The 26,683-nt window shown below is 34.4% G+C and overlaps 3 protein-coding genes across 7 annotated transcripts in view; 1 reads left to right on the plus strand and 2 right to left on the minus strand.

The window, feature by feature from the left end:
* The window catches only part of LOC138324771 (replication termination factor 2-like), a 63,273-nt gene extending 59,996 nt beyond the window's left edge, over positions 1-3,277 (plus strand). For all 3 annotated transcript variants that reach the window (XM_069269905.1, XM_069269904.1, XM_069269903.1), the window contains exons 5-9: positions 299-435; positions 1,110-1,188; positions 1,315-1,428; positions 2,100-2,166; positions 2,690-3,277. In XM_069269905.1, the coding sequence (XP_069126006.1) occupies positions 299-435; positions 1,110-1,188; positions 1,315-1,428; positions 2,100-2,166; positions 2,690-2,976 (684 nt within the window). In that variant the 3' untranslated portion in view covers positions 2,977-3,277. The remainder of the gene's footprint in view (positions 1-298; positions 436-1,109; positions 1,189-1,314; positions 1,429-2,099; positions 2,167-2,689) is intronic.
* A 1,962-nt stretch (positions 3,278-5,239) lies between these two features.
* Positions 5,240-10,891, minus strand: LOC138324772 (lysosomal-associated transmembrane protein 4A-like). 2 transcript variants are annotated; one of them, XM_069269909.1, is made up of 7 exons: positions 10,730-10,891; positions 9,661-9,856; positions 9,184-9,260; positions 8,646-8,774; positions 8,274-8,369; positions 7,569-7,670; positions 5,240-6,603 (listed from the first exon to the last, which is right to left on the minus strand). In XM_069269909.1, exons 1-7 carry the CDS (start codon positions 10,826-10,828, stop codon positions 6,523-6,525), a joined length of 780 nt encoding a protein of 259 aa, XP_069126010.1. In that variant the 5' UTR covers positions 10,829-10,891; the 3' UTR covers positions 5,240-6,522. The 2 variants fall into 2 exon arrangements, with proteins under 2 accessions (XP_069126010.1, XP_069126009.1); XM_069269908.1 differs by having other exon boundaries at positions 7,551-7,670.
* Positions 10,892-15,517: 4,626 nt separating this feature from the next.
* The window catches only part of LOC138324773 (arrestin domain-containing protein 3-like), a 43,797-nt gene continuing 32,631 nt past the window's right edge, over positions 15,518-26,683 (minus strand). For both annotated transcript variants that reach the window (XM_069269910.1, XM_069269911.1), the window contains exons 4-8: positions 23,174-23,403; positions 22,278-22,457; positions 21,723-21,923; positions 20,984-21,095; positions 15,518-19,649 (exon numbers count right to left, since the gene is read on the minus strand). In XM_069269910.1, coding sequence (XP_069126011.1) covers positions 19,084-19,649; positions 20,984-21,095; positions 21,723-21,923; positions 22,278-22,457; positions 23,174-23,403 — 1,289 coding nt within the window. In that variant the 3' untranslated portion in view covers positions 15,518-19,083. The remainder of the gene's footprint in view (positions 19,650-20,983; positions 21,096-21,722; positions 21,924-22,277; positions 22,458-23,173; positions 23,404-26,683) is intronic.

The raw sequence follows: 26,683 nt of genomic DNA on the forward strand, positions 1-26,683 counted from the left end.
TCGTTAATTACTCCATTGCTCAAATCTACCCTCCAGTAAATGGAAAAATAGGGGGGGGGGTCTTATTTTCAGACATATCCTTCTAAATCTGGAAATATGTTAAAATACGTGGAGATCTTATTTGCTTGAGGGGTCTTATTTGCAGTGAAATACGGTAAGCATAAATTCATATCTGGAATACATAAAAAGTGTTGACATTTATGAATATTTATTTGATATCTTACAGTAGTACATCATTTTATATTACCATTAGTCTGTGTATATTACTTTTGACATTATATGTTCTTTAATTATATAGGATCTGAAACAGCTAAATTTGACAGAGAATCCAGCATATGACAAACCCAAGAATGAGAAAGGAGACGGGTACATCGACACCAACATAGCTCCTTACATCTGTCCTGTCGTGGGTATAGAGATGAACGGCAAACACAGGTGGGTGTATTTCAAATAAGAGATTTGATGAAAGACTTTTCTCTAAGACTCTTATTTTGAAATTATCTGTGTATATTCACTTTGTATATTAAATGTAGTTTTAAAAAAACCTTTTATCACTTTTGTCAATAGTTCTCCATATTAAGTGATTTTCTTTTTCAAAAATATAATTCTTATCCATTGGAAATTAATCTGAAATAAATGAAGAAATATGGTACCTAGATTCTGGTTATTTAACCATTGACTTCTTATCATCAATAAAAACCCAGATGCAATGACAACATCCTTGATATTCTAGGGGTTGCTATCACTGTTGTTATATCCACCCCCGGGATATCCACCACATATGAGCAGATAGTTTGGTCATTTATAATAATAATTCAAAATAATTGAATAATGGTACACTGTGCATAGCTTTGAAGTTGGGCATCGCTGTCTCTTATCTTCAATCGTAGTCTGCAGGCCTGTGATTGGTCAGGTTTTTTTTCTCCTGAACTGCCTTCAGTTTTGCTCTGGCGTATTGCAGGGGTGGATATAACAACAGTAATAGTAACCCCTGGAGTATCAAGGATGCAGTGATAAAAACACCAAATAATTGATTAATAGTTGTTACCAAGGTTTGATTTGAACTCTTATTACAGATTTTTAGTGAGTACATATGACCTTTTTTGTAGATTCTCTGTGCTGTGGAAGTGTGGATGTGTTTTATCAGAAAGAGCTAACAAAGAGGTCAAAGGTCAAATCTGTCACAAGGTATGTTGTGTAAAATTAAATTGATCTTAAATCATTTAAATTTGCTGTTTTGCAATAACTTTAAAAAAAAATTATTTATGACTGACGGGGAAATGTATAAATGCTGTCTATCTGGGTTTGTTTCAGTGTGGAACACCTTTCAGCGCAGAGGATATCGTAATACTCAATGGCACAGAGGAAGAAGTGGACGAGTTGTACAAACGCATGGAGGCCAGGAGGCTTCAGGCTAAACTGGAAAAGGTCAGGAACTTACAGAGGTCAAAGTTCAAGGAGCATTGGTTCCTGCCTTTGTCAAATATTTGAATTATGTTAGCTCTCTTACTAAATGTTAAAGGTACAAGGCCAGGAACAACGTTAACAATTTTTGTCAAAAGTTAGGATTTTTCTTACCTTTCTTAAAAATCAAAACTGTTACCTACCATTAGTCAAGTGAATAAGATGTCCTGACATATTACCATAAGCCCTCCACTTTTGGGTCATCCCATTAAGGGAAGTTGCCAGGTACTGACCTCTGGTCGGTGGTTTTTCTCTAGGTACTCTGGTTTTCTTCTTTACCGACAAATGTACCAAGCGTCCTTTAATGACCCTGGCTCTTAATAGGACATAACATTAAACTAATAAAACCAATCTTACCAAACAAAGATCAAAGGTCATGAACAATGATAGCTAAATTACCAAAAGTTGTAAGTCACCTGTCTTGCTAAAGGTCAATCCGGCCACCTCCCAGCTTTTAAAATTGTAATGTCATTTTCGTTTCTTAACCTTATAGTAATATATAATAAAAGCCTGTAGAATCTGGAAGCCTGGGTAAACCAGTCAAATATGCTGACCCCAGTGACATCCGGTTGAGTGAAGTCACACTGTAGTGATATTGGACATACTAGTACATCAGAAATGTTTATTTTTTGTAGAAAGCTAAGAAGGCACAGAAACACAAAGCACCAGAGGCAGCTGCAGGATCAGCTAGTCAGGAATCAGGTAGGGTTACTCAGGGGGATTTTGTGTGTATAATTACTTCATTTACCATATTGACACAATAAGCACCCATGGCACTTACATTATTGGAACAAAAGAGGGGACACTTAGGAGAACCCAATTTGGACTACACTTTCACAAGTTTTTTGCACAAAATAAGCCATCTTATTTTCAGTCTGCATTAATTCGGAGTCAGTGAAATAGAGGCTTCAAAAAAAGGGGGGGAGGAGGGACTTTATATGCACGGGGTTTATAGAGATGCTTATGCAGTCAAATACAACATATCACTATAATGAATTTCTGGATTCCATAGCAACACTGTTATCTAGAACTAAAGAAGATTTAATGCAGTATACACTATTTTGAAAATGGACTGTTTTGTCAGAGTTCAGTCGAGAGACTTATACTTATGAGTCAAATCAGGCAATATTATATACCTGATTAATCTTGTATGTTATTAACTTAATTGGAACTTTGATTAGGATAACTTTTGTCTGTGTATTTAAGTAAAAGCCTTCAATTACAGAATCAGCATCTACAAGTAAAATGCCTAGAATAGAGCCTACATCATCACTGAATGGTTTGACCAATGGAAGCTCATCACACACTTCAAAACTAACCAATGGCAAAGCAGATTACAAAGCAAGACGTGTAAATGGAAAGACAGAAGAAGCGAAAAAGCCAAAGTCAATTAGCAGTGTTCAAGATAATCCCAAAGCAAGCAAAGTGTATAAATCGCTGTTTACAACAAGTGACTTGGCTAAAAACCAACAGAGTGCACACTGGGTTACATTTAATCCTCAATACAATTAGACAGGGCAAGTGACAGGACTAACATTCATCAACACCATTGCATTAATTGAGAATTATTTTAATGTGATATTTGGAAGAAAGATTAATATTTCACTGTGTTTTCAAATTCCAACAGGTTTCAGTATTGGAAATCTGGTCCAGGCAAAAACACACAAAAAAAAAGAACAAAAATGTGGAGCTTACATAATTTTTGGGAAATCTTAAGTTTATGCTAATAAACTTTATGATCTTGAAATATAATCTTCAGGTAATGATAAAATAGGTATTTTAAACATATAATAATAAAATGTTTTTAATGCAGTCTTTGTTTTCTTTGTGATTGGAGATTGTTTACAAAGCAAATGGAACCTGTTTTGCTGACTTGAATACTTGTTAACTAGCTCTAGGTAAATATGGGTGTCAATCACCATATATAAAATTCATAGTCTAATAAGAATGTTTATGACCATTTGGTTGAGAGTGACTTGGTTGTGACTAAAGTGATTTGAATCATGTACCTGTCTGCTGAATCTTTGGTCCTAATTACCATTAAACACTCTCTTCTGCTTCTCTTATGGGCGTTTCTGACAAAATTTCAGGTCTGGAGGTCAAAATCATGGTTATTCAAAATACAGGAATTATTTCCCAAATTCCTCAAGCTCGAAATTCAAATAATTCCTCCTTGTCTAAACTACTTGTCAAATCAAAAGGTCAAAGGTCAAGTTCACTGTAACTGTATTGAATAGAATTTTTTTTTTCATGTATGAGAACTTGGGTTTTGCAACAACACTCCATATATTCCATTGAATTTGTGACAGACACATGGACAATGCATGAACATAGTTCTTTTGCTGTTGTATACAGTACTAGTTTTGCTAAACTTGCCTATATTATTAGGCTTTTTTTAACCCACCATCAACAGATCAACATGTTTAGGTTTCACTAGGGCTTAAGTTGTGCATATTGCATTTTGGGACTGATCAGTAAACAAGATGGCCGACTGCCCCCATCTTGGATTTTGATAATTGAATTTGATATTGTTATATAAATCAGAAAGTACTGAAAGGATCTTTCTCAAATTTCATATGTAGTAAATGTTTGAAAAGTAGAGAAAGATCCTCTTTCCATCGTCAGACGTAGATTGTTCTTTGGTGGGCACCAAGATCCCTCTGGGATTTCGTTTCAATTTGTTTTGCTTTAAACAGTACATGTTGTCAAATTTGAACCAATTAGTGGTCTCTCCTACCTTTACAAATTTTACAAGAATCCAGGAGAATACTGTAAACCAATTTTCTTTCACATGCGATTTCTTATTAGTAATTTTGCAATCAAAGTAAATTTGCAAACGTTTACCTCCTTAAGAAGTTGACATCTACCTAGCTTATTCACATTGGAAAATACATTCTGTCAATGTCTTTCTAATGGATTAATTCGCAAAAGTTAATCTCATCAGTTAAGTTTTGTAATGGCTAGCAAAAAATTGAAAGAATATTGGGTTTCCAATAATTTTCCTTATTCAACACGTAACACATACAGGGCCTAACGGAAGGAGTTTATTGGGACAGTATTTCTAGTGGATAATCATTTAACTGTTAACATAAAACCAGATATAATGGGTGTTGATTCTTTGTCAATGTAAAAATATTATGTCTTTCTTGTTTTAATACAAAATTTGTTCATTGAAAAAGACATATGGGCAACTAGCGCAGACAGAAGTTTTCCCATGTTTTATTCCATCAGAAATTCTGAGAAAGGGAAAGAAACATATGCATGTAATTACATGTATGTTTTACTCAATAGAAAATTTAAGCTTCATTTGGAACAATGAAATCTCATTTTTTGTCTGAAAGTGATGGTCTTAAGTGTAAAACTATGATGGCCTATTTTGTTTTCTAACAGCCTTGATGAAGTGGTCAGCACTGTTGCCGTATGCTGTGTCCATGGGTACTTTTCAATTTCTTTGAATGTGGTTTAATCACTAGTATTTAGTGTACCAGAAAATTTCAAAATATCATGATTTCCGGGGTGAATAAAGTATATCATTGTAATTTCATAAATGTGGTAACCACGATGGTAAATCTCAAGTAGAAAACATTTAGTTTTTCAAGTTTACAAAAATCATTTTTATTCCATATTTGCAGGGCCATTGAATATGTGGCTACATAGTAACTATGATAACATATTGAAAGCTCTAAAAGTCTTCTAATTATGGATCTGCCTTACTTTGGAGGGCAGATAAGAGAGATGTGATTACATTTTCCTTTGTTAAAACATAAATCAAACATTTAATTTTGGAACTAATTTCTTTTTATTTCCACAGACAAATAACAAAGAAAATGTTGTATGGAGAAAAAAGAACAAAAAGAAATTTCTCAATATTACTTTGAATCCTAGTTCCTACCGACCAGGATTTACTCTTCTAAGATAAATATTATCACAGTCATCATTAGTCCATTTGACTTTATAAAGAACGATGAGTCGCATATTGACCTGGATTTCTTTAACATGTTAAAAATTTTGTCTCCACAAAGGTTAATAATGCAAGCTTTTAAATTGTCAGTAATGACAGACATACTTGTACGAGATAACATCAGAAATTGATTCCTAGAGAAAAAGAGATATATTTTAACATCTGTATCATTTTAAAACAAGAGTTCTTGACATCATATTATGACAAATTATAACACACAGAATACATCAAATTAAAGTAAAACATATGTTACCGGTACTGCATATTGAGAGTTAAGGTGCTATTCAACAACACAAAGAAAACATGAATTATACCTACACCAGATTTCAGGAGCGTCCAATATTGCATAAATCATTATTAACAGTTCATAAACTTTATAATTTACCCTTCTGATCCATAAAGCTTCGGGAATTTCACAATTTTAACATTAAAGGATGATATCGATTTTCCACTTCCTTATTTGCAAAACGTTTTCATGTTTCTCTTTCTGGAGAGCTCTTCATTCAATACATCTTTGATGTGCACTTATTTGGAAAGCAAACCTAAGTAATGACCAGCATTTAAAGCAAAAACAAAATCCCACATGAAGATGACTATTTACAAACTGGTTGAAAAATTATGTACAAAAAACAAGCTTGTATTACTTTTGACTTTTTGTACAAAAAAGCATATTTCAGAATTCAAATTGTAAGATTATTTCTATCCCTTATAAAATTTTCTCAATTTGTTAAATACAATAAAATTCTGTTAATCTAAATATCACGGTAAATTTCTATCAAAACTTGTGCACCATGACATTATTGTTTCTATTAAAAGTCATGTATAATGAACACTGGATTATGTAAGCACGATATGAAAATGTTTCAACAGATGATCCAACTTCTAAATATGATACAATATTAAGCAACCATAACCAGGACTTTGTGGAATTCTATTTTTTATCAAGCTTTAATATCTGCAAACATGTTGCCTTTTCCAACCACGTAATAAATAAAGATTGAATGCCTGTCTCTTCATTCACATCACATATAGCTGGTTATGGTATGAGGATGCCACGTTCACGCGACCTAGCTCCCCTCTCGGGGTTACATCTCCGTCTAGGTGGAGGAGTAAGGAGGGGGAGGGGTCTGGTCCACCGGCATCTTGATAGCCTCCTCGTACTTTGGAGGAAGGAGCATCTGAAAGGTAGTAACGGAAAAATTACATCAAATGTGCCATGTATACATTTTTGCAGTAAGCAATAAACATATTCATTTATGAAGCCCTAACATGCTCCAAAGAACATTTTCGTTGCCAACTGACCTCCCACTACTGAATTACACAGTCAAAATAAAGATCAATCCTTCTATTTACAACCCTGTTTTGGTTTAGGAAGCAACAAAGTTGGTGAAAATAGAATGAGTATATGCAATCAAACTTAAAGCTAAAGGAATGAAAACAGTGTATCACTTTTGAATAATATTAAAGCAGCAGAATTAAATCTTGCATCTAAGTTTGCTTTGTGCCATATATAAAGAAATTGTTTCAGAGAAAGTCATTTTAAATATCGTGATGTCATAGTTTTATATTTCTCATGCTTATTGCAGAGGGTAAGACAAATTCTTAAAATGAGTAAAGTTAGTATAAAAAGTTCAAAACATGAAAACTCACAAGATTTGTAATTTGTGATGGTCTTAAAACACAACAAAAAAATAACAAAACATCAACAGATATCAAGAAACCTAAACCCACCAAGAATTACTTTTAATGGGTACAGACAAAACCATATCATAATTATTTTGTATGCAAGGTAAAATCTACATCAAGAATTGATCTAACTAATTCACCCCGAAATTTTGTAATGGACTGGTCTAGTCATTGATTTTAGAAGAGCCTAAATGTGTCTTCAGGGGTGAATGAGTTAAATCCACAGCAAACATTTACTCTCAAGTGTTAATATAATGTGCATGTTAATAGTCATACAGCCATCTTCAGGATATCACAGTTTCAACTCCAACATTGGATCCATTCACAAACTTTATACCACAATATATTTAGGCTATGAGGTAACTGTGATCAGATGATGATATAGTTGGTTGGCTACAAGACACACATGCAGCAGGCTTAACACTTAAGTTGTCTATACCTTGTCGTTTCCGCATACCTCAGTGTCGGGATCAATGGTGTACTCGCGCACTGAGGAACGATGTACCAGTCTCAACTGGAGGTACTTGTAACATGCCCACACCATGCTGATCAGGTAGGCCTGTGGGAAAAACATTAGGATGTTTTAAATTTGTTATCAAATAGAAGAATAGAATAATTGATATATATACTAGGTATCCAATGAACCGCCATAAAAGGATTGTAATTCTAAAATATTTATATACAAAACGCAACTGATAACTGATTGTATAATGTGTGTTGTGAATCAATATAGAACAGTTTAATGAGATAGATAGGGGAGACATATTGTACTTATCCATGTTTGTCTTGTCCATTCTTGATTTCAAATAGAGGCATGAGCATTTATGTTTTACTCACTTCTATAGTTCTGGTTTATTTCAAACTATGATAAATTAAGACCTTAACAAACTAATAAATGAATCAGATTAGCTGAGTGGTTAAAGTGTACCTAAAATCTACCTCCCACCCACCATCTTTGGGTAGTTTATCAAGTTCAAAACCCTCTTGAGGTAGATGGATCTGACCTTGGTCAGTGACTTATTTAGTCAGAAACTCGCTAACTTTTCACACCAAATTTTCTGTAACATTCAACATCTGGCACATCAGAAATGACCTTAGGAAGGACAACAGTGTCCAGCACATTTTTTTGTACAGAAAGTATTCAAACTGCCACAGAACTCACCTTTAGTGACAGGAAAAGGACGAGGAAAAGGAGACACAACAACATGAGCCAATCTCCCTGGATGTTGGCTACGCTGTCCAGTCCGGGCATACACGACTACAAACGCATGAAATAAGTCAAATAACAAGGGGTTACATGTCGTGCATGGCATGAACAAATAATGATCTATTTTGTTTCCATCTTTCTTAAAATAAATAAATAATAAGTCAAAACTTAGATTCTGGAAAAATTACTTTGACAAATAATCTTTGTAGAGATTCAATCTTTGTATACATGCAAAGTGTTTCATATTTCTATAAAGATTCATTGTCAAAAATTTGTGATATTCACAACAGATATTCCTTGGTATTGAATATTGTTTTGATGACTTACAAGTCCCTGCTCTTTGAGCCAGACTTTGAAGTTTGGAGCATACGAGAAATATCCAACCACTGTGAGACAGGAGAGGCAGAAGTCAAACACTTGCAGACAGAAGAATGGCAAGAGGTATCCCGGACGGTTCTACAAAACACAAAATTAGAATTCATAAAATATCCCAGTCACTAGATATATTTAAAAAAGTCTGTTATCCTGTTTATAGATATCTTAAGGACTTACTGTTTGAAATATGAAATACAATGGAGAATGAAGATATTTATTTTCCTAGTAAAATTATGTGGTAGTCTGAGTCAGTTTTGAAAATAACTTCCTTTCCAAAAATTCAGATTTTTTTCAACACTTATATTTTGATATTTATATTTGTATCATCTATACATACAAAACTTTATCAAGAACTGAGGTTATTACTCAAAGAATATGAATTATTCTTTTTATCAAGATAAATACAAACTGAAAGGATTAATATTTTGATATATATATTTAATATTCTTGACCTGTGTAGGTGACAAAGGTGTAAAGGGAGGTTACTCACTCTGATGGTGCCATACAGGAGGAATAGAGTAACAGTCAGTGTACACAGAGTGATGGCGAATCCCACACACAGATCCTCTGTAACATAAACATTGTACGTTCTACACCAACATCAGATGTCTATTACATCTCATACAACAAGAATCACATCTATTTTCTATCTTAAAAAACAACCCAATTTGGCCAAAAAGTGAACAGACTAGTTCTAGTCTTCTAACAGTTATCCTTTTACAAAATGAAATGGTTATGCATAAGTATTGTAAATCTAAAAATAATTGAACTTCTCTACTAAATTTTATTATGGTACAAATGTATTGTGCAAAATCTTTAAAAGTCAGATTAGCTAGACTATAAAAGTTGGAATATACTATAACTGTACATACATAACAAATTTACATAATTAATCATAATACTTGTGCCTGCATGTTGTCATATCTATACTAATAAATAATTTGGAAATATAATCTAACATCCATACCTCTTGTCATACGGTTAATGTAAGGATCTTGGTATGTGTATGGCTGGGCCTCAGCCACTTTGAAGCCACTTCCATTGTCAAAGGCAACCAATTCAAAACCTTGGTTACCAGTGTCACATTTCTGTAGCGTAGGTCTGAGAACATCGGGGTTGACAGAGGAGTATACAAGGAAAGTTACCACCATCAAATTTGCCAGCTACAACATAGACATGGACAAACTATATAAGAAATATTCTGTTCCTTTTTTTCGTACAGTCATCAATTTTTCAGATAATTGTCAATAAAATCTATTATGGAGACCCCTCTCCTTTTTAATAAGCATTTTAATTTCAATAATTTCCATTTGCAACTGATTGTAATGAATGACAACTTATTATATATTTCTTTCAGATACTGTTTATATGTAATTGGTATCCGTTGTGCAACTCCTTTCCAAATTGCTAGCCAGTACACACTGGTTTATGAATCAATGTCATTGGTATACTGCCCTGTTCCATCAAAATGTACCTGGTCATAGAGATTGGTTGGTTGATTTATGTCCTAAGTGTTAAATCTAGCCTTCCGTGTATGTAGTGACTGTTTTGAATGTGAATGTCTGCATATTTTGGGAGGCTGTGGTATGTTCTCTTTGTCTCTAAAGCAAGAGAACTCTTTATAACAATGACATACTAAATATCATCGAGATTAGTTTGTTTACAGTCTGATTTTCCTACGTTCGTTTATAAAACTGAAGTTCAGCCCTATGTCACGATCAGTACTGATTAGTTAGACATTTTCCTTCCTTGTGCAATAGGCCTACCAGGAAAACCTCTTTCTCTTCTCGTGTGTCAAGATTAACAATCGTGTGGATAGAAAAAATACCGATATCAACATCAAACATAAGTTTATAAGTTGATTGACATTCTTAACACGTTCCCAAACGATTTCAGTAAGTTTTAAATATACATATTTAGCCTACTTGCGTACGTAATGGATTTCGTCACCATCAAGATAAGCCTAATGAATCAGAATGCCGTCAAAACAATGACGACGTCCTTTTTACATTAATTCGCCATTCCATTTATCTTACCAAATGCCATACGCCAAGAAGAACAGTTCCTGTCCTTACATGGCAACACAGACAACAGCGAAAAGCGCTGCTGTCTCTGTTGTCAAATGTCAATCGCATTGTTTTTCTTTGACCAGTTTCGCTTCTCTTCGGTTTTTCTCTTTAGGTAAGTAGTTCCGTCGGTCAAATTAATCCGCTGTGATATTCTAGAAAATGTACAAATTACTATATCTAACATCAATCAAAATTATGACAAACTTTCCGGTTCAATACTAAAATATAGTTTAGAGATTATATGACGACGGACTTTAACAAATAACAAAACATTAGTTATGAACTATTTTCTATGTGGCGTGACCTCACTTGAAATATATAAAAGGGAGTAAGTCGGCTAGATAGGTATCACGCCATAATTTTCGCTATACGATGACGCTTTACTGTGGTTTAATTTCTTGCGTGAAATGAATAAGATCTCATAGTGTCACCAGTATTCTCATTTCCGTTTAGGCTAACAATCTCCTGGTAATTGCCTTTTACAGAATAAATAAAACTTCATAGATCCTTTCGTTTTACCAGAGACCTAGATTATTTTACTTCTAACAGGCCACAAGAAAAATATTTTCAAAACAGGAAATATTACCTAGTTGTACATAGTGTTGGCATACCACGGATACCGTGACTTAATGAACCGAAAACACACCGAATTCGCTAGCTTATATAACCACTAAGCATGTCATCAGTGGGAGATCTTCCGTGACCAGGTTTCCAACTTGATTGGTAGATCTAATTAGTTAGGTTATGCTTTTGGGTTGGGTCGTTTGGATTTACGTCCTCTCAATAGCCAGGGTCAAGTAACAACGTAGAATCTTCCAGGTTTGTTGGCGGAGGAAGGCCAATGTACCCGATGAAAAAACACCGACCATCGGTCATTCCTTGGCAACTGTCCCACTTGGGATTCGAACTCGCATCCCAGAGGTGGACGGCTTGTAATATGTCGGAACATCTTTAAACCCACTCGGCCACCGCGGTTCCGATGTTATACTTTATATTTTGAAAAGTTTATCAGCAATATGGCCGCGTTTATTTTCGCTGTTCTTTATTATAATATATATTTAAATACCTCAAGAATTAAACTATTTTAAAAGATAGAATATTCTTTGAATGCTGAAATTTAAAGCTACTTGTTACACGTATAGTCATGAAGATAGCTCTGATATGTTAAAAAAAAACACAAAACGTTTAGATGGAATAAACTACGCGGTGGTTGGGAAAAAACATGACCACTTTAAAAAGTTATTGCGTGCGAACGCATTAGTAAACCTGACAATTAACTGTCAATTGCGTAAGTGATATATTCTTGTGTACCCACATTTCGTTCACACGCAATAAATTTTTTGTTTTTCATATCCTTTCCCAATCACTGCACATAATACACATAGATTTTAGAAGAAAAAAGAAATATCAATCAAAGAAAATGAAATATACTCTCGGTTATGACGGTATGGTTTGAAGAAACAAAACAGGTATATATATATATTCCCATGGAGGCAAAAATCATGTTATAATATCTTAATCGAAACCGGACCCGGAGGTCCCTTTGTCGTCAGTAAAGACAATGATACGAGTTTTTGATAACTTAGTACCATTCAACTTCGATCTCTTATTGTAGATCACACCGGAGTTGTATCGACCATTAGATTGTTGATGCCATAAAGGATGCATCAAAACCAAAAAAAATATGCCTACACGAGTTGTTTCCCTTTACACAGTATCGAAGCGGATTAACAACTTACTAGTACTTCACTGACGGAAGTAATGTACACTTTTTTTTATTAATTTTAAATTCGTGTAGAATGTAGAAGTCAACTACAATTGTAGGCCCTATTGGAATATAACTATATAGTCCGTTGCGTCTGAATTCTACGATTGCCCATATAGGCTATATACACTGAGTTTAACTTTTTTTGTTAAAAAAACGCTCGCCCCTGTTAGGTAGGCTTTGGGGGTTCTCGCTTCCCTGCAGGAGACACAATAGTCTTTAAAAGTGGTAGCTTCTGCTTCTCACTGATTCTATAGTACGGACCCAGTATTTCGCATATTAGTATGTATAGAGAGTGTCGACCCGTATATAACTAGCACCAAACAGCCTCATATTGGCGGTCAGCATAAAGGGAGAAGGGACGACTGGAATGTAATGTTTGGTATCTTTGATGACATACTTCAGTGAGATTGCACTTTAAAAATGACAAGAGTCTCACTTTCACACAAAGAAATACGTCTTGTTTAATCTATCTCCTTACCATTGATTGGGTTTTGTACGACTATAGTGAAATGTCAAACGGGGACTATATAACTGTGACGTTCTTGACGTTCTATGGGATTTAAAAAAAAGTCTTTGGTAGGTGGAGACCAATACATAAAACCAATAGACCACTCAGAATAATCCAGACTATTTTTTTTGGAATATTTCTCTCCATTTATGTTTGGTATAAAATTCTGCGTGTCGATCATAAACGAGTATTCTTTATGGCAAATATATATTAATGTCAGGCAAACTTAGAATCATATTTGTATAGAAACGTGAAAAAATCAACTAACGTCGAATAAGTACAATATAATTAATGAAGTTTAAGAGATATGGCAAAAGCAGTCGAAATTCAACACGAACAGCAAGTTTAGCAAATGGCAAGGACAACTAGGATTTCTACCGACAGAAACACCAACTTGGCGGACAATTTCTTGATGGATTTAGTGTCACAAATACTGACTGAAAACAACGCCCCTCCCATTTAAACATTGTTTACTTAAACTCATTAACCCTAATTTTGATTTAAGAAAGCATGTTAATCGTGCCCGCATGAAACACAATAAGTTAATTGCGCTATGCCGATATTTTAATCATACCATGCAGGCTCCGGGGAGTCTGTCTGTCTAATTGTCGTTTTGGTAGGGGCATTCTAAGATTGTTATGGGAAAACATCGTAGTTCTATATGCAAATGTGATCGGTGATTTTGTTGAAGCACAGGCTTTTGACTCCATATCTACAATACTGACACAGTATTATATATATTATATAGAGGTATCTGTATATCAATAGAGTCAAAAGCCTGTGGTTGAAACGATGCCCCATCGATTTTGAAGTACACTAGCAGGTTTCTTAATCCGTCAAATAAAGTCCTTCAGATGCGATAATTTACTTTTAACGAGGAACCTATTTTTAAACAAAATTCCTACAAAAAAAAAAAAAAAAAAAAAAAAAAAAATCGTGAAAATTGTTTCACAGAAACGGGAGAAGAAGACTTTATCAATTGATTGATAAGGGACTTCATTTGTATATATCACATTCATCACTGATTTGCAAATATAGAAGAAAATCCAGTAAGATTTGATGAAGAAAGGACAAAACCAAACTCGGTATATAGCAAAGGAGATGCAATCATTTATATAAAATGGAAAGTATTGTCTTATTCATTTATGAAGATCCAGTTTAACAAAGAATGGGAAATCATAACAGAATGAATACAACCTACATTTGAAACAACCTTTTCCGAGATGATAATTGACGAAATCAAACGATCTGTGCTTTTTTCTTTCAACTAATTTAGATAATGTATTTTACGTTATTGATTTCCCGTTCTCTGTCTAATGCAGGACTTGCTCAGGAATTAGTTGATTAATAAGGTCGTAACTGCACCAGTCGAGAGAAATTAGGCCGCACGTGATGAAATAGACGGAACATGTTGTAAATTGCAACAACTGAATGGAAATTCCTTTCCGTACGAAAAGTTCGATCGGTGCACTTGTAAACATCAGGATGCTAATGTAAATCAAATTATTAAAAAGAATCGTCACCTTAATTAGCAGAAAAATTCAACAAGTTCTCTCACCATTTTGAGTCAACTTTAGGGTAATACAGTGACAATCGCTTAAAGACCCACTACCTTTCCGAAATGGCTTTTAATTTTTTAAATGGGAATTTAAAACGAGATTGATACTTTGTAGAGTCGTGAAAGTTATTAGCTAACCGTTAATACTACACTTATCATCACATTCTGAACAAATCAATTAATATAAATTTAATTTATATTTTGTTGCATCTTTTATCTTAGTGTTGGTGACATTTGGATAGAAGGTTTGGTGCAATGTGTGACTTTGTCGGCCATAAAATGTACATTTTGTAAATCTATAGAGTAGACCTTACACATTTTTATCAATGGAGCTGCATAATACAACATAGTAAATAAAAGCATACTCAGTTTCTGGCTTTATCAAAGCTTTATTTGACAGGACAAACACATAGGTAGTTGCATCATACACAGTTGCATATCAAAAAGTCAACAGATGTACACAGAGAGTAGATTAATTATGATCTATCAGAGTTACTTCCCTTACCAGAGTTACTTCCCTTTGTTTCACTCAGTAAACTAAAGGGAAGTAACTCTCATTGATTAGAATGACAGTCAGATGCACAAAGCTGAACAATGGCAGCCCTGTTATAAATACAATTATAGTGTTCCTTTACTTATACGAATGATTGATCAAAATCATTTTCTAATATGGTCATTTGATTAATCAAACGTTAACATATATCCTTATTTGGAAAAATAATAGCCTAGTGAAATATCCAAATATGGGTAATATCCTTATATGGTTAATGGGTAAGCATGGTATTTATCGTAATTGATCTGCTCATTTCTAGATTTTTTGATGGTCAATTGACAACCTTATAATTTGTCTAGATATGTGCCTGTGACCATAAATAGTCTTGGAGCAAAATATATGTACCTTAATTCATTTTACGGACATTTTCTCCTCTCCTGTTACAAAAGCTAATAACCAAATTTTGTAATCATGTATCCAAATAAGGATAATTAGTAGCATTAAGTGGTTCATCAAATTATGTGCACATATAATGAACAGTGGAATAGCATACATATATAAATCATGTTAACATTGAATGTGATTGTGCAATTAAGTACAATGTACTGAATTATATGTAGATGTACAATAATACATATTTATATAAGGAACATGCTTACAACATATTCATAGCCAAGACACAGAGTTGACGATTCCTTAGACTTGTCATCAGTCTCTAGAATATCAAATTTATCACTGAAATTCGGTTCAATGATTTTTGTCCATATGACTTGTCCAATTCTAGATTCCCAACAAAGGGAGATAAGTCAGTATAAGAAATCATCTGAAAGGATATAAGGGTCTGGTGGCTAGTCTAGGGATCCTCTGAAAAGTCCTATTACATTTTAGATGCTATGTAGCAAGTTGATTTTCTTCATCCAATGGACTTTGTGATACAGCGGTATATTTAGTTCTAATATGTTATGCATATTGCACAAGTATAAATACCTTTGTTGTGTCTTCAATCTCTAGGATCACATGTTTTTTTCATTTCAAGGGTGTGCATGTGATCGTAATCCCTGGAGATGAAGATGTTTTTGTTGATGACCAGCTTAAAAAAAAAAAAAAAAAAAAAATTTCCAAAAAAAGGAAAAAAAAAAAAACCAGAAAGAAAGAAAAAGAAATCCTCCAGTAGATGTGAATCTTAACAAGTTAAAATTTGTGAGCTAAGTACACATATACATTTTGTACCTCTATCTTCAAGTTTTGATCATAAAAAAATTCAAAAGTTATTGTATAAAAAATTTTTTCAGAAAGATTCTTCAATATCCTTGAAAACAAGCCATAAATTTAGAAACCTTTTTCTAGAGTGGACTTAATGTGATTTTACTTGCATGGTATCCATGGAAAACTTTAGAAATAATTTTGTTTTTTAATAATTAAAATATGTTTTCTTAATAAATCCAAAACGGATAAAAATTCCGTTACTAAAGTACTGACTAAATAAAGACATGCAACACAATATAAAAGACTTGTGTAGATATAGGCATGGACGATATAAGATTTAGCATACTGACATTAGTTGTTTGTCTTTCAACGGTCAGCAGACATAAACTAAATACTGGCAAGATATACTGAACTTGTTTAAAAATACTCAAGTTTGGTTTCTAATACTTTGTAGTAAAAATTCTAAATTCTACAAAAAGACCTTTTTTTTCTCAATTAAAGATATTAAGTTTGCAAGTCTTTTAATATAATGAAGTTATAGTCCTTAAAACTTAATATTAGCACATGCATGAACAGATGATTGGCAACAATATCTACATTAACAAATCGCCAAATGTTGTGTAACCAGGCCACGTGATCACACGCGCACATGTACCTATTAAATGATGGAGAAAACATTGTAGCGTACGTCATACAAAGTCACGTGCGGTACACGGCTGTTTAATTAATTGACAGCTGGCGATCCATCTATTGAACACTTAGGTGTGTATAGTACATCATAGATACCAATAATTCATGGGGCGATATATAAATAAATGTTTATGTAAAGTAACTGGTTTTGATATCCTTAAATAGCAACACATCAATGAAATCACATAAATTAAAATTTCCTTAAAAATGGGACATACTTTCATTGTTTTTCTAAAATATGTATCAGGAATGTCATTAAATTTCTTTTGAAATATCATTGTGTGTAAATTTTCCATAAAATATGAGCAAGAAATATAAAAATGTTCAAAGTTATATTTTCGTAAACATTTTGAGTGTTTTAAGTACTTATTTTAAATATAAAAACCCCAATACGAGTCTTCCTTCAAACACAACAGGTATAAATGTAGCACTTACATGGGACACAAAAATAAGGAACAAGAAATTAGAGTTCCATTTTAATGTTTCTTAAAATTAAACTGATTTTTTTTATATTTTTTTTTTATTCAGACTACATGTCTAAGTTGTTTTCATCCTAAATACAACAAATCATTGAGATGTCAGTTCAGTTGATTATTTGGTAGAAAACAAATTTTTTTGGTACAGTACCAAGTGATGTTTTAATGCTGACTTCTCTCCTTAGATACATTTTTTATATTATTTTGATCATAAAATCTGTTTTGTACATTGCTTACTCTATCATTTACGGTAATATCATTGTCAAAAAAAGCATTCATGCTAAGAAAATGAATGGTATGCATACACATGTGATCGCATGTACTTCAAATTGGGAACATCAAAAGGAATGTATTTTTGAAAAATCAAAATTTTCAATAAAAAATGTATATAAATTATAATATAATAAATAAATCAATTTTAAATATCTAAAAAAACATTGCACCTACCCTTAAAAAGCATATAACAATAAAAGGTTTAATCCAGAGAATATGATGCATTTGTTATTCATGAAACTGAAAATGCACCATTAAACTAAGGATTGTTGTTAAAAGTTTGGAATTTTAAAAGAATTATTTCCCTTGGAAATGACATAAAATGTCTTAGGTTTTAAAACATCAAACAAATAAAAACAATAATTAACAACAGATGACTACACATATGTATCCTTCCAGTTTGACTTCAAGGCAGAAACAAAAACAAAACAACTACAATATATTTTGATAAATTAATTACCATTTTCAAACCAATTATAGTATCCATGGCTCTCCCAAAATTGCACATTATTCCATGCTTTAACTAATTCACCCCTTAATTTTTATAATGGAATGGTCTAGTCTTTGATTAAGAAGAGCCTAAATGTGTGTACAGGGGTGAATGAGTTAAACTTATTGATGAGACCATTATGGCTTTAGGATATCTACATATATGTTACCACATTTGTAACTACCCTAAGTAACAATGGTTTTCAGGCTGATGTTAGGTAAGTACAGGTAGAAAGAATTACGAATATGAAAATAAAATGGTTATCACAAATCTGAGGAATGAGCTGAGAGTAATATAGAGCTGTTACATTAAAAACTTGTCAACGATATCATATTTCCTTGTGACAAAGTATAAAGTCCTGTATATTACCCAACATCACAGGGATCTGTCAAATTCCCATAATAATTTGCTGTATCCTCTTGAGATATGCACCTTTTACATTTCCCTACTGGGTCAATTGAAAGTGACAAGTCCCTGTGTAACCACCAATGGCAGTTATGATTACAAAGGATTCTAACTTTGCTCTGTAGTTTCCATGGATACACAGGGTGAAAGGTCACAGGAAACTCAAGACTAGTCCTTCTGACTGATGTTATTTTCTTTACAGTCACCAGGTCATGTCATTTCACTGATTGTTGACCACTGCTTGGGCCATATCACTGACCATCAGGGTTTAACTTGCTGACTCCATTTCACTGACCTATCCATGGCTACATTCTCTGTTCTTGACCACCACTGACCAATGAAGGTTTACTTTATACTTGTGACAAAATTAGATGCATATGACATACACATACAAATTGCCTTAGTACATTGTTAGACAACATCTTTAAAGTTTGTTGTCAAATTTTGATTCATCTCAGCCATTAACAGTGTTCTCTATCACGTCTTCTACATCCTTAACTTCCGGTTCCGACGGAATTGACGCAAGAGGTTCAGGTTGAACGACAACAACTATGTTTTCTTTATCACCTGGTTCGTGCTCCATTGATTGTTTCATGCTTCCATGACTTTCTGATGGTTTGAGAAAATTGTCCGAGCTATCAATATCTTTGGCTACATCACTTAACTCTTTTTTCATCACCATCGACTCCTTCAGATCCAAATCTGACATGTCAGGCACCAGGGTATCAGTTTTAAGGTCTAGCACAGAACTGTCCTCCTTATCCGAGTCATGTGTCGTCTGCATCTTCCAAGTGTTTCTGTCTAGTCTCGTCATGGAGATTCGGGATCCAGCACGACAGATGTTGACGTCTTTCTCCGTGTTTGTGACCTTTATGCGTTCGTGTGGGATACAGATGTACACGGGACGGTATATAATGTACATCTCCGTCTCATTCTCATCCTCGTCCCCAGTGTAGACTTGGCCCACTTGGAACTCAGAACTAATGTACATACCACCTTCAACATTCTCAGCTGCAACATCTACAAAAGAAATCAATTAAATTTAAGTAATGATCAATTCTTTTTCAAAATGAATTCTACTAAAAGCTATTTCAACTGGCCAAAAGAAAAATTAATTCATGCTCTTTTAACACTATGCAACAGCAACAACAATAAACCCAATCCATTCTCTCCCTGTTAGCTTCCAGTTTCTCTTCCACTCCATTCTATTTCAGTTTTGCTTCCACTTCATTCTCTTCCAGTTTCCCTTCCACTCCATTATTTCACTCTTTTACTTCCACTCCATTATCTTTCAGATTCTCTTCTACTCCACTCTCTCCCTGTTTCTCTTCCACTCCATTCACTCCCTGTTTCTCTTCCACTCCATTCTCTCCCTATTTCACTTCCACTCCATTCACTCCATACTTTACTTCCACTCCATTTTACCACTGTTTTACTTCCACTATTAAGATACTAATTCCTGTCAAGTACCAGGAATTAGGCCTAATTAACCCACTCAAATATATTGAAATCTGGCAACTACCCCACGTCGGTTTCAAATTTGCAACAACTTAATTGTATACATGATCGATGAAATATGCTTAAAACAAAGTGATTCTCTGGATTCATAGAAATTCAATACAAACATGATTTTCTGTACTTTATTAATTTGAGTTGTAATCCTTGAGCAACTTAAACCATGTAGTGTTTTCAGGTATAATGTGTTAAGTAGGTTAATAAAATTGTCTCAAAAACACTGAGCTACAATTTCGTGATCTCTGGAAATGTAGAAAAATCCGACAATGGTCCCAGGAGACAATATGATTAATGTCCTCACTTCCAATTTACAGAGCACACGCAACAAGTCAGACAAACATATGAACTTTGACCCGGTAGCCGTGGCGACCTTTATCACCAATTGTCTTCCTTGTATATACTGTTTTGTGATTAGATTGAAAAACAGACGAGATCAATATTGTATTGTGAAAGCCATATTACTTACTGGTCAAACTCGAAACGGTAAACAGTATGTTGAATCTTTTCTTTAACACGTTGATATGAAGTCACTTAGCTGGATTTTTTTAAATCAATAATTCCCCACAGAACAAATAAACTAATCCAAACAAGTACATGACCCAGAAAATTCACTCTAGGACATACAAACTAACCCAAATACTTCTTTCAGGTTCAAAGGGACAAATAATGAGACTTTTTCATGTACCACATGATACCCGATAACGTTTGTGCGGGACTAGTATCTCCAGTGGTGATGGAACATTATTTTTTGTAATCTTCCCATTAAAATGACGTTAGCGTGGGATATCCTCTTTCGACGTCATTTCTACACCAATAAAGTTTGTCTCTGGTGCACTTACCATATTGCATGATGGGATAGGGGGCATTGGTGATCCTGTAAGGTGTGGTTGCTATGGTGAGTGGAAAGTTGAGCTCCAGCACTTCTCCTGTATCCTCCATTACAAGCCCAACCTGTACAGAAAAGTTGTCAGCAAATCTTTAATGGGTTTTTCAAACAATGATTTTTACTTATTGATCTAGTTGAAAAAAATTCATATTGTTTGAATATTTAAGAAAAATGAGGGTTTCTAGATCCCAAAATGATGTGGGTAAAGTATAAATAAAAGTATTGCTTTTTGGGGATATTACCCAATGAGCAGTCATAGTCTTAATGATATGAAGAAGCTGTCAACCACCATACTGAACTATATGTATTAAACCGATCATTTACTATTAAGAGATTTAGGTAAGTTACATAACTCCAACAGTTAAGACCAGGCTGTTTCTCAGTTTAAAGTGAAATATACCCTTCCACTGGTAGGAAGCATGAAAATATACCAGGTAAGTCTAAGATCAAAGGATACAAACTGAACTACTCTACAGTTATTCAGATCTAGAATTATGTTCTTGGTCTCAGAAATGACATCCTTCAACCTCAAAATAAAGATCACCTCGCTATTATGAGCACTTTTACTCAGACCCCTGAGTGGTCTTAAAAGAGAGGTTTTACTGTATTTTAATCCCAACATTCCTTCAGAATTTCCATTGCTTTGACACATATCTAGTGGGTTTTTTTTGGAAATGAGTTTCTGTATTTACCTGTAAAGTGTAGTAGATCTGTATTAGATTACACACATCGACTAGAGTTGGAGGCATCACAGGGACCTGTAGAAAGTTCTGTAGATTATCAAACCTTTCTGTATGGTGTGGGTCCACCGTATCACCTTTATATTCCCAGACCCTGTGGCTCACATCCTTCCGTAAACCTAGCACTCCCTTATTAATGAAATACTCTACATTCTGTAAAAAGGAGAAAACAAAAAGTATCGCATCAAGAAAAGTGAGACAGATTTCTTACTCCTTATAGTATTTTGTTCTTTAGGAATACTTTCTTCTCATTGGAAAGTATGGTAAGATCAATTTGATTTAAGTCATCTGTTCATGGTCGTGATGGTATAGCTATCAGGAGTCGTTCAGATTACTTTTGGCATATATACGCCATACAGGCTATGGCTATTTTGGCTACTTAGAGCACCTCAAAAGAATACACCCCTCGCTTGCCATGCCTGAACCAACATGACTTTAAATAGTACCTGCCTGTATAATTCTACACAAGAACTATGCCTGCTGTCCGAGCCAACATGACTTACATACCTGTATAAGTCGACACAGGATCCATGCCTGCTGTCCGCTGCCGTTCTGCATCTCTACTTTGAGTCTGATATTGTCCCCACAGCAATAGGCACTTCGTTCAAGGGTGGCGTCCAGTGACACAGGGCCCTTCGTACAGCACATACAGCATGTGTAGCGTTTGTCGGCCGCCCGGGTAGGTGTCTGTACATCAAACATATGTATTACAACACAGATTGACATGGGACTGCCCACAGACCACAGACCTAAGGTCAGTACCTGGCAACTGCCCAACACTAGATTCAATCTCGAAAACAAGAGGTGGGTGTATGTGTGTGGGGGGGATAATATGGTCGGGACACCTTAACTGCTCAGCTCCAGTAGCCCGACAACACTAAAACACTATAAACATTATTTTTTCTGGAAAGCACAATTTTGAAACCATCAATCAATCCGATACACATTTTTTGCAATAAATATTTCATTAGTTAATGCTTTTGAAATGAATTTAGCTTCAGCAGGTGGCCTGTATAAAATTGGAACATTTTAAATTGATTAGCCTTTTACCACTTATAACTATGTACATAATATATATATGTTTCATATAACGACACCTATATTCTTTACTTCAAATTTTACAGAATCACAAATACGATTAGCCATTGAGCTACAAATAGTACCCAAAGCCAGTAAGATAACTTATTTTTACATTTTCATGCTAAACAACATTTTCAGTGATTTAATTTTGTGATTTTGAGTCAATATGGTTCTACTGTTGATATGTCTGAAACATTTTTGCGGTAAAAAAAATTACAAACTTCAGTCATAAAATATGTGAAAGAAAAAGTTGTATGTCAAACTGAAAGCCCTCCCCCTCAACTTGCAATAAACGAAGGGGAGAGCTCTTCCATCAAACTTACCAGGAAACGCTCGTCCATACAGTCAATGTGTGGGCCAATGATAGAGAAATACTTGACACTTTGTGGCGACGAAGCGTACGGAATATCCATCGTCCCTCTTACATAGTAACGAATGGTACCCATCTTACTCTCCAAGGAACAGGGCAGAGCACTCTCAGGCAGTTTGAATTCAAACGGATATTTGTGGTTCCCACGGGGCATGATAGGGGCAGCTCCATCATCCTTTTTATCTGAAATGTACAGGTGAAAGTGATTTGTAATTAAATGTAAGCTTTTCATATAAACACTGCTTCCGATAGGGATCGAACTCGGAATCTCTGGCTTATTATAGACTGATGCTCTTTACAAGTTCTCTCTAGTCGAGAGGTATTCCGTCTTTGCATATTACAGAGTTAGCTCCCTTGGAATTAGGTATCGATTGTTACATCATTATCTTGTGATTGCAATTCACATTGTTTTCTCTGCAACGTATAACATTAGGCTCGCACATGGCGTCACAATCAATATCTACCCGCAAGGGCAGATAACTCTGTAATATGCAAATACAAAATATTGTGACTATATTATTCACCTGGGCTACATACTTCCCCACCAGGACAGAACCTGTCCTCGAGTTTTCCAGGGATTAACAGCAATGTTGGTGTGGCTTGGACAAATGCCCCAGTCCTTACATCGACATCAATATGGTGGAACTGGAGAACACCCAACACAGAACAGAGTGCAGGATTTTTATATCAAATTTAACCATTGCCTTGACTAGGGATTGAACTCGGAACCTTTTGATCTGGCAATGAACCCATCGCTTGAAAGAGAAGTTCTCTCTAGCTGAGAGGCATATTGCAGCTTATATTCACTATGGCTGCATAACTAAACATCATCATGTAACTGCTGAAAATTCCATTAGTTTGTCTCAATTTGTAAAATTATTTTCCATTTAAAGGGACCAACCCATGATGAAATTTCCAACCCTTGGCAAGCCTTAGATTGAACGTTAAGTAAAACCTCTCTATTAAGACCACCCAGCAGCCTGAGTAAAATGGTCTTAAGAGCGGGGTGGTCTTAATTCTGAGGTTGATAAATTTCATATCTGACAACCAAGAACAGTAACTCTGTATCCTAGCTGACAGGTAAAAAATGTAAAGATTTTGATTCCTAAACAACAATGTTTTTGTTACAAAATAAAAATTTTATGAAAAATATTATATAATTGTATATCATATATCAATGCATGTGGGTCTAATTAAAACCATTAATTTACAAATATTTCTAATTTTTCAAATTAGATAAACTACCGTAAAAACTTGTGTAATTTGCGCATTTTTTCTGTGCAAAAATAAAATATGAAGTTGGGGGTGCGCAAAATACATTGATAGAGGCGATTTAAAAATTTTACGGGGAACAAATCTGTCCATTCTGAGGGGCTGACGATCTATGAATGTCGAGGTACTGCTCTGTTTATGTACACCTATTTATATATAAAAGGTATTAAAGATTGTAAAAACAATGCCTCACCTATTAAAGTGGATTATCTAAGGCTAATTAAAGTGTTATGACCACAATGTCTTGTTTCCATTTGACCCGAGAATTCAATGGCGACTGACTGAGAGCATGGCTTCTACTTACAGCAAGAGATGTATACCCTGCACACCTCGTAGTATAATGGGTCAGCCACAATCAGTGACTTTGGCCGGGTCGATCTAGTTTACCTGTATTTTTTTAGGGGAGAGAGTCTGTAGAGAGAGAGTGTGTGTATGTATGCAAGCTAAACTACGTATGCGCTAGCTAATTGCTGTTGATTGTTAATGATCTCAAACAAACTAATTATTTATTGTGACAATTTTAAGTAAATAGGTTCTAATCTTTTCAATAATTCCTGATTAGTATTCATGTGTAATATCTCAAAACATTGACATGTGCACGGAGTACGGCGGACCAGACCGCCGATGTTTTGGACTTACGGTGGCCAATAAAAGAAAACAAACACAATGCAGTTTTAATATGTTATTTCTTCTAAATACAACACTTCTTTGTGCAAGTTGTCAAGCATTTATGGGGAATATTTTGCATTGAATTTGTCACCTTCATACATCGATTTTGGGACTCTCTGGACATCGTTTTTTTCCGAATTTTTTGATGCGCAAAATATACTGATAGTAGATTTTTTTTCAGCATTTTCAGCCCTAAAAAGTACCTGCGCAAATTACACTGGTGCGCAAATTATACCAGTTTTTACGGTACGCACATTGACTTTATTTCTAGATCATAACCATATTTTTTTTTTTCATTAAATAGAATTTATGATGTGTGCTTATTTAAAGTTACTGTTGACAATCAATTGACCTCCAAATGAAAATACTTTTATAGACATTACTTTCTATCATGTTATAATTTAAAATATACTGTTAGTTAATTATCACATCTTATCATCTGAGATAAATGAGAAACTATGTGTTTTAAATTTGTATTGATAAGTGTTAATTCATAAATATTTACGTAAAACGAGCTGAATTATCCCGCCACGTGCACTGATTGGTCAAATAATAATTTACGATCACAGTCGGTAAAGTGTTTGACAGAATTCTGCTTAAAAGTGTATTTTTAACCAATGCAAAACATCGATTGATAGACACATGTTTATCACAACAAACAGATGGCATATGTTCATTGAAATGAGATGATTGAATTACAGTTCTTCATATATATCTAAAAAATAATATTATAACAATATCTCATACATTACAGAATTTCAATTCCATTAGCGTTATGAACAACAAATGGCTACATCGCTCAATCTTGCCGTCTGGGCTGACAAAACTTTAAAAGGAACATTGCGTTTTGCATGTGGTTTCGATCACATCAACTGACGGGTTTCTGACTGTTAATCGCATGAAGTATACAAATGATGGCTATTGACACTCTCCTCGTCTAGGTAGATAATATGATAATTAGGTCGACTGAAACAAAAGACTGACTGATGTATCTGCGGGCAGTTGTTCATGGGTCATTGCGTGTGGGAATGGGAGGCACAGCTAGGTGTTAAGTCACAGGTAAATGTGCCTGTGGTCGTAATCAGGGGGTCATATGGTGTTAATTAGTGGTCGTTGGGACTAGGCAAACTTGTCGTAATACCGAATAGCGGGGTGGTCGTAATACTGAAGCGATCAAAGATGTATAGAGAATAAAATCCCGTCTGAAAACAAGTGCCTGAAATATAGCGAGGTGGTCGTAATTCTGAGGTTATCGTGCGGTGAGGATTTACTGAACATTAATTACCCCTGGAGTTCTCATTAGGACCTAAATCTAGAGAAAAAAATTGTCAACCAAAATTTCATGACTTGGTTAAGAAAGTATAAATAATTTACAAAATTTTTAAAGGCCCACTTAAACTTTCCGAAATATTTAAAATGGGAATGTAAAAAAAAAAAATTGATAATTTTGTAGAGTCGCATAAGTTATTAGTTACAACACTTATCATCACCTTCTCAACAATTTAATTGAAGCAAATAAATT

Source organism: Argopecten irradians, chromosome 6, assembly GCF_041381155.1.
Source record: "Argopecten irradians isolate NY chromosome 6, Ai_NY, whole genome shotgun sequence".
NCBI classification, from domain to species: domain Eukaryota; kingdom Metazoa; phylum Mollusca; class Bivalvia; order Pectinida; family Pectinidae; genus Argopecten; species Argopecten irradians.

Coding starts and splice junctions, on each gene's coding strand:
- LOC138324772 (XM_069269908.1), bottom strand. CDS start 10,828: ATGCGATTGACATTTGACAACAGAGACAGCAGCGCTTTTCGCTGTTGT. Junction 9,857..10,729: donor TTCTTGGCGTATGGCATTTG/GTAAGATAAATG, acceptor TCTATGTTGTAG/CTGGCAAATTTGATGGTGGT. Junction 9,261..9,660: donor CATTAACCGTATGACAAGAG/GTATGGATGTTA, acceptor TTTATGTTACAG/AGGATCTGTGTGTGGGATTC.